The 15,319-nt window shown below is 44.2% G+C and overlaps 1 protein-coding gene across 1 annotated transcript; it reads left to right on the top strand.

The window, feature by feature from the left end:
* Nucleotides 1–10,233: 10,233 nt before the first annotated feature.
* On the top strand, nt 10,234–14,811 carry ARR3 (arrestin 3). Its single transcript, XM_067023207.1, has 8 exons — nt 10,234–10,427; nt 10,549–10,608; nt 10,756–10,823; nt 11,461–11,596; nt 11,781–11,865; nt 12,108–12,180; nt 12,575–12,712; nt 14,215–14,811. Exons 1-8 carry the CDS (start codon nt 10,236–10,238, stop codon nt 14,300–14,302), a joined length of 840 nt encoding a protein of 279 aa, XP_066879308.1. The 5' UTR covers nt 10,234–10,235; the 3' UTR covers nt 14,303–14,811.
* The last annotated feature ends 508 nt before the right edge of the window (nt 14,812–15,319 follow it).

Genomic DNA, 15,319 nt, shown 5'->3' with positions numbered 1-15,319 from the left:
ATAACTAAACCAACCACCGGCAAAGAGGATGAAATGACCATGACTGGCTGAGAGGAGCAGAGAGCCAAGTGGAGGAGGGTGGGGTACATAAAAAAGTGGGGATTCTGCCCACAAGAAGGAAGGGAGAGATGCCTATTGAGTTGATAAACAATCCTGTCTGCTAGGATCCTTTATGGAATAACCAGCCCTTCCTCACTCAGCTATCCGGTCATCACTTCCAAACTGGAAGGACTGGTTGGGAATATCACTGGGGTGTGCAGACTGAGGGTGGGTAAGGACCTGAAGATACCTCTCCCATCAATCTATCGCAGGGCCCAGACACTTCACCTTTAGAGATGCACTCCTTTGCCTTCTTACTCTTGCCTCCTCATAAAATGTAAATACTCTTGATCAAAATAAAACTATGGTGTCTCTCTTTGGGAGACTAGTAACTGGAAAGGGACACAAGGGAATTTTCCGGGGAGCTAGAAATGTTCTATACCTCGATCTGGGTGGTGGTTACATGTATGTATATATAGGTGTAGTAGTTTCTTATTGCTGCTGTAAAATATTACCACAGACTTGGTGCCTTAAAACACCATTTATTCTCTTACAGTTCTGGAGGTCAGAAGTCCAAGATCAGGTTCACTGGGCCAAAATCAAGGTATCAGCAGGGCTATGCCTGAACTGTGACAGCCACCCTGCAACCATGAGGGACTATAGGGGAGAATCTGTGTCCTTGCCTTTTCCAGTTTCTAGAGCTGCATTCCTCCATCTTCAAAGCCCAAAGCATAGCATCTGGCTGCAGTCCTCATATTGCCTTCTGTCTCTGCAGTTAAATCTCCCTCTATATCCCTCTGCTTCCCTCTTATAAACAGACTAGTGATTACATTTAGGGCCCGCCCGGATGATCCAAAATAGTCTTCCCCTCTCAAGATCCTAAATTTAATCACATCTGCAAAGTCCTGTTTTGCCATATAAGGTAACATTTATTGGTTCCAGGGATTAGGACCTGATATCCTTGGGGATGCATTATTCAGCCATCCACAGTAGGTAAAAATTCATCAAGCTGTGCAATTAAAATTTGTGCATTTTACTTTTGCTAAATTATACCTCCAGCAAGAAATGCACATACTCCAGGAAAAGAGAGAATGATTTAAGTTCAATCATAATAATGAATTAAAGGCCTATGAGATCTACTTCCCGTTGAGAGTACCATGGACCTGAGTTGAAAGAGGGGCTAAGCTTCAAGTGTGGGGCTGAAGACAAAAATGGGTTGAAGCCTAGTCCAAAAGTACATTCATTCTGATTTTTCACCTTCTCCATAGACACCAACCTTCTCCTCAGAGTCTGGGCTTCTAGCTGTAGCTGAAAATCCCTGAGAAGGAGAGAGTTACAATGACTAAAAGCCAAGGCCCTGGGGTGCATACTAACAAGGAATGGCAAAGGCTAACTCGGTTATTTGGGCAAAGAGATTACAGGACAGCTAGCTCTCCAGTGCCCACAGTGGGGAGTAGGAGATAGGGAAGGCCCAGCCCCCTGAACCACAGTGATAGTCACCCTCTGAGGAACGGACATGCTGTCATGGAGGGTTGAGGGCTGCATCTATGGATAGATACTAAAGCGCAGCCGGCACTATGGTGAGGTGATGTGGTGTAGGGTCCTGTATCCCCAGAGCTTGGATATCCTGTCTCTACATCCCCCATGTCCATGAAGCCTGGGCCTGGGCCCTATGTGAAGGACAGCCAAGAAAGGAAGATTACTTTTGTTGCTACCATTGTGGGGGGACCTGGCAGCTGCAGGACAGTAATATCTCTAATTCCATGAGTGGTCATATGAGGCGAGGGAAGCTGCTTAGAACCTATAGCCTGGACTTAGTTTTAGGGATTGGAGAGAGTCAAGTGCTGGGGGGCAGGAAAGGTTTACTTCAGGTGGGGGTGATATAGATGTCAATTGCTTTTTCCCTCCACAGGCAACATCCTTCCCAGAGAACCTGCCCCTGGGCCAAGAATCCTTTGTTACCTTCCTCTCCAACAAGAAAAGAAGTTCAAGGCTCACAGACATGTGCACACAACTCAACACACTCAGCCTCCCCTGCCCTACCCCACCCCCATGTACGGGAGATTGACTCCTGCTGTGCACATAAGCTGGGATAATCGGGTCTCTAAACATCACTTCAAGAGTCCCAAGTCCCAAGTAGTGGGGGCCTGGGGAAGGGGTGCTCTTTCCCATACCCTTGGCTTTTGTGTGGCCTGTAATAGTTGATCAAGAGATATAGAAAGACTGGAATGTGACACAAGGCTCTCCTTTCAGAATCACAAAGGCCTATACTTTGAGCCCTCCTATTTCTATCCCTCACATTGCTTTTCTTTTAATGTCCCAGAGTCCCCTTTGATCCCGGTCCTCAGGCTCAAGGCCTCAAAAGGCCAAAACCTTGTAGTTCCCTTTTTCAAGCTCCCCTGACTTTAACACCATCAGATTCAACCCCTGACTCCCGCCCTGTCCCAGCAGCAAGAGCCTGCTAATCTTTTAGCCACTAATCTTTTAGCCATTAATCTGCTTTCCAAACTCTTGGCACCTGAGCTATTTATAAAGCAGTATTTCATGCCCCCCAGAACCCTATTCTTCTCCCATGACCCCCACCAATCTAAAAACTCAGAGGACCTTGGGTATAAGAGGTTGGGGAGGCGAGCATAGTGACCAGAGCTGGAGACGGATGTGAGCTTCATCTTCCTCCCCAGGTAATAGTCCAAAGTCCTCTATTTCTAGCCCATACTAGGTCCCATATCCCCTGCCCTTAGCACCCCCATCAATATATCAAGAAGCACTTGAAGGGCACCTTTCCCGACACAGCTGACAGGCACTCAGGCTGAGAGACCCTGAGAGAGACCTCTGGAAGCTCCCCTAAGCTCACCCCTCAAGCCAGATCTAATACACATCAAAGAAAAGCATTAGAGAGATGTCTTCCTCTCTCTAAGTATCCCTACTCCAAGACTTAGCACCCGGGGACATGGATGGAGATAAGGGTGGGAAAATCTGGGGAGGGTGATGAGAGCGATGAATAGGTTCAAGGAAGGCTTTCAACCCCCATACAGGTTTTTGCCACCAACAAGGCATGAAGGTACCAACCTTTTCTCTCCCGCACCTTTCTCCTTTCTTAGCTGAGTGTTAAGGCCACCATGAGGTGAACTCAGGCTCAGAATCCATTGCATGAGCAAAGCCAGAGTCTGGGTTTTGTTCATTCATTCATTCATTCATTCGTGTATCTAACAAACATGTCTTGGTGCCTACCGTGTGCCAGGTGATGTTCAGACTCATCCAGTCCAATTTTCCTCATACTTTCCTGGATGGAGGCCATTCTCCAGACAAATTTCGTCTCTCAAAAGGCTCTCAAGAGTGCCCCAGCTATTTCAAAAAGCCTCACTCTTTCTGGAGAATACACAGTATGGTTAGTCAACAATTCATAAAAACTAGGGAAGGTTTTTTCCCATGTCCAGGATAGTTGAGATTATGGCTGAATAAGTAACCTTGGCAGGAGGAAGAATAGGAGGCATGGATGGTGGTGAGGTGTCTATCTAAGAAGAAAAGGTTACATCCCACTAGGTGTGTCTGGATGGTATACCAGAGCCAGGTAAGGAGAATAGGGACCAAATGATTGAGCCTTCCTCCTTCTTTCCCTTTTGCCAGAAAAGGCTCAACATCAATGCCATGGCCAGCATATCCAGGTAAGTAAGAACTCCTAATTCTCTGAATCTGTGACTCATCACTTACCCAAACCCAAGTACTTGCCTTTGGGGTGAAGGGGTTTGCAACCTCTCCCCAACTTGTGTCTTGGACTCTATCCCAACTGCCTCCGCCTTTGTGTCATTTCCCTCTCCTTGGGCTTCTTCTTTTTTTTTTTCCAGCTCCTCTCCAATCCCACCAGTAAGATTTATTTATTATTTATTTATTTTATTTATTTTTGGCTGCGCTGGGTCTTAGTTGTGGCACGCAGAATCGTGGTTGCGGCGCGCGGACTTCTCTCTAGTTGTGACATGTGGGTTTTCTCTTCTCCAGTTGTGGAGTGCAGGCTCCAGGGCACATGGGCTCTGTAGTTGTGGTGCACGGGGTCCAGAGTGCATGGGTTCTGTAGCTTGCGGCACTCGGGCTCTCTTGTTGAGGCCCGAGAGCTCAGTGGTTATGGCACGCAGACTTAGTTGCCCCAAGGCATGTGGGATCTTAGTTCCCTGACCAGGGATCGAACTTGCGTCCCCTGCATTGTAAGGCGGATCCTTTACCACTGGACCTCCAGGGAAGTCCCTAGGCCTCTTCTAATCCTAGAAATATTTCCTTTTCTCCCCACTTCCCTTTATCTTCTTCTCCCCTTCCCTTCCCTTCCAATCCCCCTCCCTATCCTCTGATTTTCTCCTCATAGGGTGTTTAAGAAGACCTGCTCCAATGGCAAGGTGAGAGAACCTGGCCCAGCTGGGCAAATGAGAGGGCAAAAGGGATAGGTGGGTACGTCCCTCAAGGTCTCAGGGGTTTGGGTTGGGGGCTTCAGGGGAATCCATTCAAAGATGATTATGAGAATAACATGGGAGGTTGTTCCACAACAGCTCTCCATCTACCTGGGGAAATGGGACTTCATGGACCATGTGGACATGGTGGAACCCACTGGTCAGTGAGTCCAAAAAGGGAAAGAGCCTGGGGAGAAGGGAATGGGAGTGAGGGCGTAAAAGAAAGCCAAGAAAGGACCATGCAGAAGAGGAGGCCAATTAAAGAGAAAAATGGGAGGAACCATTCAGGGGTCAACTTCTGTTTCATAGTCTGAGGACCTTTCCTGACCAGAGGGCCATCTCTCCCCCTCTCCACAGATGGTGTAGTCCTGGTTGACCCTGATTACTTAAAAGGTCGAAAGAGTAAGTAAAAATCCTTGTTGGTCTGTGTATGTGCCAGGGACCCCCAACCTAAAATGTCACACATGCCAGACAAGTAACCTGAATGAGTAGAGTGGATGAGTGGACCAGAGGGGTATAAGAAAATATAAAAGTAGTGGGAACTGTGAATGTCTTGTCTGGTGGAGGCTAACCACTGAGAATTTCAGCCCAGTGTGGCCAGATTTTCCAATTGTTAAAGAGGAACTGGAGGGCTTCCCTGGTGGCACAGTGGTTGAGAATCCGCCTGCCGATGCAGGGGACAAGGGTTCGTGCCCAGGTCCGGGAAGATCCCACATGCCGCGGAGCGGCTGGGCCCGTGAGCCATGGCCGCTGAGCCTGCACATCCGGAGCCTGTGCTCCGCAATGGGAGAGGCCACAACGGTGAGAGGCCCGCGTACCACAAAAAAAAAAAAAAGAGGAACTGGAAATGAAGCTTAGAATACGACCTTGAGAGGCCCAAGGTCTGAAAAGATTCTAGTGCCCCTTCCCCAAATGATATTCAAAATAGATATATTTCTAAAGCATAAATGAAATTTTGTTTTTCAAGATCACACAAAATTTACATATGTGCTGAAGTTTTTTTCTAAAATTTCTGATCTTCTCCATTACTGTTGGTGGTGCCTCTGCTTAGACTGCCCATGGAAAGATCCAGTACACCAGAAATCCATATTTTAATGCAAATTTCCTGATTTTCAAATGTTGGCAACTAATTAAAAGATTTTTAAAGGCCTGGATAAATCAAAAAACTTTATTTTTCCATAGGCTGAATGTGACCTTCAGCCTGCCACTTTGCATTTGGTTTTTCCTTTAATTGCATATGTCTTTCCATATCTCCTTTGTGTGGGGAAACCCAATTTTTCCATTAAAAAATCCCAAACAGGGCTTCCCCGGTGGCACAGTGGTTGAGAGTCCGCCTGCCGATGCAGGGGACACCAGTTCGTGCCCCGGTCTGGGAAGATCCCACATGCCGCGAAGCAGCTAGGCCCGTGAGCTATGGCCGCTGAGCCTGTGCGTCCAGAGCCTGTGCTCCGCAACGGGAGAGTCCACAACAGTGAGGGGCCCACGTACCAAAAAAAAAAAAAAAAACCCCAAACAAAGAAGCAAACAAAACAATAACTACAGCAAGTAACAGCAAGCGACATTGCTCTGGCCACAGTATTATAGATCCAGATTACACTGAAATATTGTTTTGCCACTTTTTTTCCTTTTAATTCTTACTCTGTGATCCAATTAGACTGAAAATTGGGTTTGGTTTGAAAAAGGCTCAGAACAAATTGATGGATACTAGTTCAGATGTAACCTTTAGATATTGTGGAATAAACCAGACTTAGTTGCCCAGATTAAACAGTGCAGATAAGCAGTCCACCCAGTTTTAAATATCAGAGGAACTTTGGGTATGGCCAGTAAATTAACCAACTTATTTAAGACTCTCAATTACTCTGTAGTTCTAAAACCTAAATCATTTTTTCACAGTCCTACAAAGTCTTCAGAATAACCTACAGAAAGAAAACTTTAGTTGAAAAAATGCATGTCAACCCAGGAATAAGATGTGTTTTTTCCTTTAATTCTAATCTTCTTCATGTCCCTTAGTAGTTTTATATTATTATTCATTTAAGTGTATATATTTAAGTTTATTCCTTAGCTACTTTATATGTTTTGTTACTTTTATGAAGATAATCTTATTTGCATCATATTTTCCAATATGCTTTTTTTTTCCTTTCGAGATGCATTTGTTGATGTGAAATATGCTTACGCTACACCTTGAATGAAAAAGGCTGGTTGTAGGGCAATATATGCGGTTGTGCGAATAAAGTGCGGTTTAACAAAAATTGATGTGGGATCTCTCTGTATTATTTCTTACAACTGCATGTGATGATCTCAAAATAAAATGTTTCATTTCAAAAAGGCAATGAGAGAGAAGTCAATAGCTAAAGTGGCCTTATGTTTAATTATAGAAACAAAGTTGGGAAGCAAATGCAACAGAAATTAACAGCAGTTATCTCTGGAATATGATGTATGATGGCAGGGCTTTGATTCTCTTTGTGTTTTCTGATTGCCACACAATTAATATGTATTGTTTATATAAAAACACAAATATAAATTAATAACTTTAGAATAGATGTTGAATTAAAAAAAATAAAAGCAAGCTATTTCCTAACACACTAAAAAAAGGATGATTCTAAACTGCCAGAGAGCCAATAAGATCTCGGGGGTGGGGTGATGCCCTCCCCACATGCCACAGCAGGATGTGACAGAACAATTCATCTGATTAACACCTTTACCTCAGGGGCTATTAGATACCCTTCTGCCTGGCCTCACCTGATCTTTTTCTGTCTTATTTCTTATCTCTTTCATTTCCTCCCTTCCCTGGCTTCCTTCCAGCCACCTCTTTTCCTCTTTTTCTCATCTTCTCTGTTTTTTCTTTTCCTTTGCCCCCTCTTTCCTTTTCCTTTTCTTTCTCTCTCCCTTTCCCATTTTTATTGGCATCATTGGGAACCAAGGTGAATTTAATTTGTTGTATCTTTTGAAAATTGTTAAGTTTGTCTTCATTGTGGAAATATTAGAAAGTACAGATGAAGGAGAAAAAGACTGCAATCCTCTCACCCAGAGATAATCACTAATATTTCACTTCATATTTATTCATATTTTCTGAGCAAAAATATCTATATTTTTATTAAAAATGCTATATTATAAATAACATTTTCTAATCTTTTTTACCTATGCAATATGTAAAAATCTATAAAGTTTTAAGTTGCCTAGTAGTATATTGTATGGGTGTACCATAACATATTTAGCCAACTTCAATTGTTGGACATTTTTTGCTATGATAAACAACCCCATAAAGTACATGCTTGTATGTATTTCTTTTCATACTTGTCCAATTATTTCTTTAGACTAAATGCCTAGAAAAGGAATGAATGGCCAAAGGGCAGTCACACATTTTTAAAGGTTTCTATTGCCAAATTGCCCTTCAAAATGGTTGTACCAATTAACTCTCCCTCCTGCAGGGTATGAGGTTTCCCATTGCCCCAGTCATTATAAACACTACCATTATCATTACTTTCAGTCTTTGTTGTATCTTTTGAATATAGATTCATTTTCTTTGCTTGCTCATAATTTTAAAAGCAAATAATCTGGCTGTTTGATATTTTGATCTCTTAAATACAAAAATGACTTGCTTTCTACTAGTGTGTGGCTCTTGGTAGTTTTCTTTTCTTTGGGTCAGGGCTCCTGATTAAAAGTAAGATTCCCCACCCCTGTTCTAAATCTTTCCATCCCTCAGTCTCTGTCACTGTCCTTGGACAGGTATCTTTCTGTACCCCATCCCACACCACTAGTGCACTCAAGTGACTTTCTACTTGCCCCTAATCTTAGGTACTGGCTGCAATGTATAAGTTCATTTATAACTGTTCCACTTTTCTAATATTCCCATGATCATCATCATCATCATCCACATCTAATTTAAATTTCCAAAGGGATTTCTCATACTTCAACTCCTTACAACCATCCTATGAGTTAGGTTGGGCACGTACGAGTCTGGGCTTTGGAGTCAGACCTGAGTTGAAATCCTGGGCTGTCACTTAGCTGCTCTGAGCTCATTTTCTCTACCTGTAAAGTGGAGATAATAATACTTCAGAGGATTATTGTGAGGTCCAAATAACATAGGTAGAGCTCTCAGTGCAGTCCTATTATTGACAGGTGAAATAACTGAGGTTCAGACAACTCGAGGGATTTATGCAAGTCATATTCAAGCCCAAGTATTCTGACCCTAGAGAATTATGTAATGAATACCCTGTACTCACCACCTAGCTTTTAAAAGAATTACAGAATCAAACTGAAGTCTCCTGTGTATCCTTCCCTAATCCCATACTCCTTCCTCCCTCCATCTTTTTCTTCCTGCCTCCACCGCAGATAATTACTATCCTGAATTTGATGTTTATTATTCCCATGATGTTTCTATACTTCTACTCTATATTTATATATCAGTGAGCGACTTTGGTACTGTTCTACATGCTTTTCAACTTTACGTACATGGTATCAGATTGTGCATATCATCCTGCAGCTAGCATTTTTTACGCAATAGTTTTTGAGACTTAACCATGTTAATACATGGAGTTTAGTTCATTTATTTTAACCTCAGTTTAGTATTCCATGATATGAATATACCACAACTGTTTACCCATCCTCCCATTGATAGGTATTTAAATCATTTCCAATCTTATGCTATGACAAACATTGACAAATGAACATTCTCATAGGTATCTCCTTATATACATGACCAAGACTTCCTCTAAATTCATCTTAGGTCATAAGATATGAGAAGATTCAGCTTTACTGGATAGCGTCCAACAGTTTTCCAAAGTGGTTGTATTCATTTGTTAGCAAGTTTTTTTCTGCATTCCTTTGACCAACTACAAATCTCCAGGTCCTTGAATTTTCTCTTGTATCAGTCTTAAGATCTCACTGGTTTCCTTATTAATTGAATTGCCTTCTGTAAAAAACTAACTAAATAAACAAACCTAGGGACTCTGACAGAAAAAAAAAGTGGTTGTACTAATGTATATTCCCACCACAGTGTGTAATGAACAACCTATTGCTCCACATCTGGAGCACTGCTCAACACATAGTGCTGTCAGACTTAAAAGTTTTTGACAATATGATGGGTGTGAAGTGTTATCACATTGTGGGTTTTTAAAATTATTTATTTATTTATTTGGTTGCTCTGGGTCTTAGTTGCGGCACGCAGGATCTTCGTTGTGGCATGCAGGGATTTTTTTTTAGTTGCAGCATGTGAACTCTTAGTTGCAGCATGTGGGATCTAGTTCCCTGACCAGGAATTGAACCCAGGCCCCCTGCATTGGGAGTGCGGAGCCTTAACCACAGGACCACCAGGGAAGTCCTCTCATTGTGGTTTTAATTTGCACTTATCTGATTATTATTAGACTGGACATGTTTTCATACCTTATTGGCCATTCCGTTTTGCTCTTCTGTGCAGAGCCTATTCATAAACTTTGCACACTTTTATATTGGGCTGTTTTTATTTTTATTACTGATTTGTGGGAGTTCTTTATACATTATGAACACTAAACTTTTGTTTGTTATATGTGTTGCAAATATTTCCTCTCAGGCTTTTGCTTGTTTCATTATTTATAAAGACTTTTAATGTAAAGAAGTTTTAAATTTTACTATAGTCAAATGTATTGATCCTTTTCTTTATGGCCATACTGTTTTGATCGTATTACATTGCCTCTCCATGTCCTCCTCTGACCTATTTAAGATCTCCTTTCCTCCTCGGGTCTGACAGGTCACTCTCTTCCTCCTTTGCCTGCAGTGTTTGTCATGTTGACGTGTGCCTTTCGCTATGGCCATGATGACTTGGATGTGATCGGTCTGACATTCTGCAAAGATCTGTATGTACAGGTCCAGCAAGTGGTCCCAGCTGAGCACAGCAGCCCCCAGGGGCCCCTCACAGTCCTGCAGGAGCGACTGCTGCACAAGCTGGGGGACAATGCCTTCCCTTTTACCCTGCAGGTACTGACCCCAAGTCCTGGGTAAGGCTTCCAGGGAAGATTAAGAAAGGAAGCTGAAGAAGGAGAACAGAGGAAAGGGGTCCCTGTTTCTTCTGTTTGCTGACCTCCTTCTGATCTTTTAGATGGTTGTCTACCTGCCCTGTTCAGTGACACTGCAGCCAGGTCCTGATGATACAGGGAAGGTGAGGTCTGGGTTCTGAGAAAGAGGGACGGGGGATAAATGGACAAGACTAGAGAAAGGGACAGCTAAGGGACGGGATCAGACATTTCCATGAGGAAGGGAGGGGTAGTGTCAGAAATGAGTTCTTCTCACTCCTGCCCCTTTGCAGGCCTGTGGTGTTGACTTTGAAGTGAAGAGTTTCTGTGCTGAAAACCTGGAGGAGAAAGTCTCCAAGAGGTATTTCTTTGGTCCTCTCCAAAATCCCTGCCTCCGGCCTGCGCCAAAAAACAGATCTTGCTCTCAGGACAGAAACAGCCCTACTTCTAACCTCTGTAGCACTGTCACCACCAACTCAGATGCCCAGTTCTGATTTCCCTCTGACTTCTCTTCTTTGCTCTAGGGCAAGGGTCAGCAAACTTTCCTGTAGAAGGCCAAAAAGGAAATATTCAGGCTTTGTGAGCAATGTAGTTTCTGTTGTAACTACTCAGCTGTGCCACTGTAGCGTGAAAACAGTCATAGGCAGTACGTAAATGAACGAGCATGGCTTTATTTATGGACACTGAAATTTGAATTTTACATAATTTCCACATGTCATGAAATATTATTGTGGATTTCTTTTCAACCATTAAAAAATGTAATAACCATTCTTAGTTCGCAAGCCATACAGAAACAGGCAGCAGGCCAGATTTGGCCATTGAGCCATAGTTTGCTGACCTGTGGTCTAGATACCAACCTTGAGGGTCCAGAGGAGTTATCTGACAGAGGCCTTCCACCACCTCCCCTCCCCAAGCAAGGACTGGGCTATGGGGTTAGCATGAGAAAGGTCTGTGGGTCCTAAGGAGACATTCTGGCTGTCCCCTTGGCCTCTACTTAGAGACTCTGTGCAGCTGGTGATTCGGAAAATCCAGTTTGCACCCCTGGAGCCAGGCCCTGGCCCCTGGGCCCAGACTGTTCGCTGCTTCCTTCTGTCAGCTCAGCCCCTACAACTCCAGGTCTGGATGGACAAGGAGGTTTGTGACCCCCATTTCCTGCCCCCTACCATGCAACCCCTCTGACACCCTTTCTTCATTGATCTCCTACTTGGGAAGACAAGGGTGGAAGCCAGGGTGGCAAAAGCACTGAGGAAACAAATTCTAGGTCTTGATCTGGGTGTTCTCCCTCCAGTCTTATAATGGGCCTCTCCTCCTGCTTCAGGTTCAGTGCCACGGCAAACCCATCACTGTTAACGTTTCCATCAACAACTGCACCAACAAGGTCATCAAAAAGATAAAGATTTCAGGTGATCTTCTTTTCCTATCCCCCTGCACCTGGTCCCAAATCCAGAGGTCTTTTTCCAGAACTCTGCCCCACTTACCCAGTCTGCATCCATCTAGGCTTTCCCTCCATTGCAGGCTTATCAGAACACGTATCACTGTCTGTCCATATGCACATCTTAGTAGTGTGCCCGTGTACAAGGGCAGCAAGTTGGGGTCTCGAGGATGACTGACTAATTGTAGTCATGTGTTTTTCCTGGCTCTTCAGTTGACCAGATCACAGATGTCGTCCTGTATTCACTAGACAAGTACACCAAGACTGTGTTCATTCAGGAGTTCATGTGAGCTGGAGCTGGGGCATGGGTCAGAGAGCCAAGGGATAGCGTGGTGGGAAGAGGGCTGGGGTCTGGAGGCAGAGGAGGGAGTTGGGGAAAGAAGAAAGTGGAGAAGAGCCCAGGACTGAGGAACATCAAGGTGAGGGTTGATGTGGAAAGAGGGAGGGATTCTCAAGAGATCTGGAGGGGGGATACCACAAGAGGATCATCAAGTCCTGAGAGAGGGCAGAGGCATAAGGATTTCCCACCAGAGTGAATTGTTCCCACTCTCCACAGTCAGACATGCCAGCTCTCTTGGATACTCCAGTAGTTTCATGGAATCGTGCAAAAAACTGTTGGGAATGAGAATCACTTAGTTGGCAAGCCTAGCTTAAGTTCATCTCTTCTTTTCCTTTGAAAGGGAGAGTATAGCTGCTAACTCCACCTTCTCCAAGAGCTTTGCAGTAACCCCACTCCTGGCTGCCAACTGCCAGAAACAGGGCCTGGCACTGGATGGCAAATTCAAGCATGGTGATACCAATCTGGCCTCTAGCACGATGTAAGCTCAAATGTAACTCCCAACCTTCATTTTCTACCCCCAACACATTGTGTGTGCTATATATACAGTTCTGAGGTTTCACCTTCAATGAAGCCTACCTGTTTTTTAAAAATGTCCCTAGGTCAGTGTTCAGAGCTGCCTCCAGGCAAGAGGGCTGACAGTAAGCTAAATAATACCCATGGGACCAATGGCAGGCTTAGGTCATAGGCAACAAGGAAAAAGTGGAAAGGAAAAATTCCTTATGTTGTACAATATTTTACAACTCATAAAGGTCTTACGTATGGTACTGTTATCTTCATAAGAATCCCATTAAAGTAGGCTGGATATGTATTCTTATTCTACTTTACACTTAACGACCCTGAGGCTCAGAGAGATGAAGGAACTTGTCCAAGCTTGCGTAGCTAATAAGTGGCAGAAGTGGAAAAGATTCTATCACATGTCATCTGGCTCTAACACTGCGATCTCTACAGCAGCTACTCTCTAGTGAAGACAGAAGTTCAATGGAAGCCAGATGAGAAATGGAGAGAAAAGAGGACAAAAAGAAGAGAAATATGATAGGAATTGATATAATTCTATCAAATCATTCATTTGGTCCTATGCCTAACACTTGGAGGCCCTAGTGTAAGATGTGTCTCCCACCAAAAGCCATCTGCCACCATTTAACAAGCATTAATTCTCACTGCCTTTCCCTATGCCTTATCAATCATGTAGCTATGGACTATAATTGCTTGAAAGAGCCTGAGAAATCATACAAACAGCATTATTTTACATATAGAGGATCAGCATCCCAGGGCAATGAAGAGACTTTCCTAAGAGCATATCGTTTTCTGTGTCTTATTTTTCAATCAGTGGGTTTTCATTGAACACCTATTACATGCTTATTCCTATGCTAAGCAATGTGGGAGGGTACAAAGATGTTTAAGACAGTCTCTGCCTTCAGTCAATTTACAGCCTAAACGGAGGACAAAGAGAAATTTAAATGCAATCTAACAGTTAAATGTTAGTACGTGTGGTTCAGACTACAAATCTGATTGAAGTTAATAGAAGCCAGCATAGCTGGAGAGGGCTTCCTAGAGGAGACAGAAGGAGCTAGAGCTTGAATAAGGTGTTGGATCTGGATACCAACAGAGGAAGAAAAGAGTGTTCTGGGTTGGGAACATAGCCTGGGCAAAGGCTAGAAGGTAGGAATCTGCATGGCACGTTATGAGCATGGAGAGAGCATGGGTCTGCTTAGGTTGTATTCCAGGTGTTAGGGAGTTAGGGCAGGAAGGTTAGATTGTTAAGGGTCATGAAAGCCAAGCAGTGTAGTAGTCATATTCAGAGAGGTAGACTCCTGAGCAGCGGGTGACCTGGTAAAACTGGATCTGAGGAACAGAAGTGTGGTGCCAATGAGTAGGAGATCAGAGCCTGGGAGCCCTGCCAGATGACAAAAGGTGCACTGAATGAATTAACCCCCAGCCCCTCCCCTCCAAACACACAACAATGAATACTACCACCTCCAGTCTTCAACCAGGAATGGACAAGGAGCTGCTGGGGATCCTGGTGTCCTACAAAGTCAGAGTCAACCTGATGGTGTCCTGTGGAGGGTAAGTGAGAGTGCAGGGCCTGTCTGGGCAGAGGCTGGGGAGCCACTTCTGTTTTCCTCCCAGTTGGACTGACCCACTCAAGTTATTCCCCACCCCTTCTCCTGGACCAGTTTCCCAAACCTGTGAGCTCCATGAACAAGCCACCTTCCCTTCCAGAAACCCATTCTGTGGTTGAGTTGGCCTTACAATCCTTCATTCCCCTGCAAAATTAGGTTGCTACTAACCATTTCCAGCTGCTAATTTTAGGGTGTCATTCTACCCTCAGCATCCTAGGCGACCTGACAGCCAGGTAAGACACTGTGGGGAGGGGGAACTGGGGCAAGAAGGGGAGGATGTGATTAGGAGACCAAAAGAATGACACGGGAGAATCTAAGGGCATCCCAGGACTGAAAAATTGAGGGAGAGGTTCAGGGAGTGGCCTTGGAGGGAAATCTGTAACTCTACCTTGGGATCCTTGCAGTGATGTTGGTGTGGAGCTGCCCTTGATCCTGATGCATCCAAAGCCATCTAACAGTGAGTGACCAGGTGGGACTCACAGGAACAGTGGTCCTAGGGACCAAGCAGTTCTGATCTCATGAATTGAGGACTGGCAGTTTGGGTAGAGATTGAATAGCAATAGGTAGGTTGGGTGTCTAGGTTTTCAGGGGAAGTTGTGTGTGTGTGTGTGTGTGTGTGTGTGTGTGTGTGTGTGTGCATGTGTGCGTGTGTGTGTGTGTGCGTGTGTGTGTGTGTTGTGTATATGGGAGGCAGAGGGTTAAAAAGGGAGAGGAATGAGTAACAGGACATTTCTTCAGGGAACTTATCAGCTTCAATCCATATTTCCTTCCCTCTCCATGCTTGCTACAGAGGCCGCTAGGTAACAAAATGGGAGGCCTGGAAACCTCGTCCCCCTTCCCCACTGCCACTCTCCATTTTATGACGATGGAAATGGAAAAAAGCTTCCCTGGAGTGTTGCTTTCAATAGGTGTGCAGTGGAAACATATGGTTTAGCTTCATGTCATAGTTCAGTGCTTTTCATACG

This window comes from Kogia breviceps, chromosome X (genome assembly GCF_026419965.1).
Source record: "Kogia breviceps isolate mKogBre1 chromosome X, mKogBre1 haplotype 1, whole genome shotgun sequence".
Lineage (NCBI taxonomy): Eukaryota > Metazoa > Chordata > Mammalia > Artiodactyla > Physeteridae > Kogia > Kogia breviceps.
Note: the sequence above shows the minus strand (reverse complement) of the source record. Positions and strands in the feature narration are given on the sequence as shown.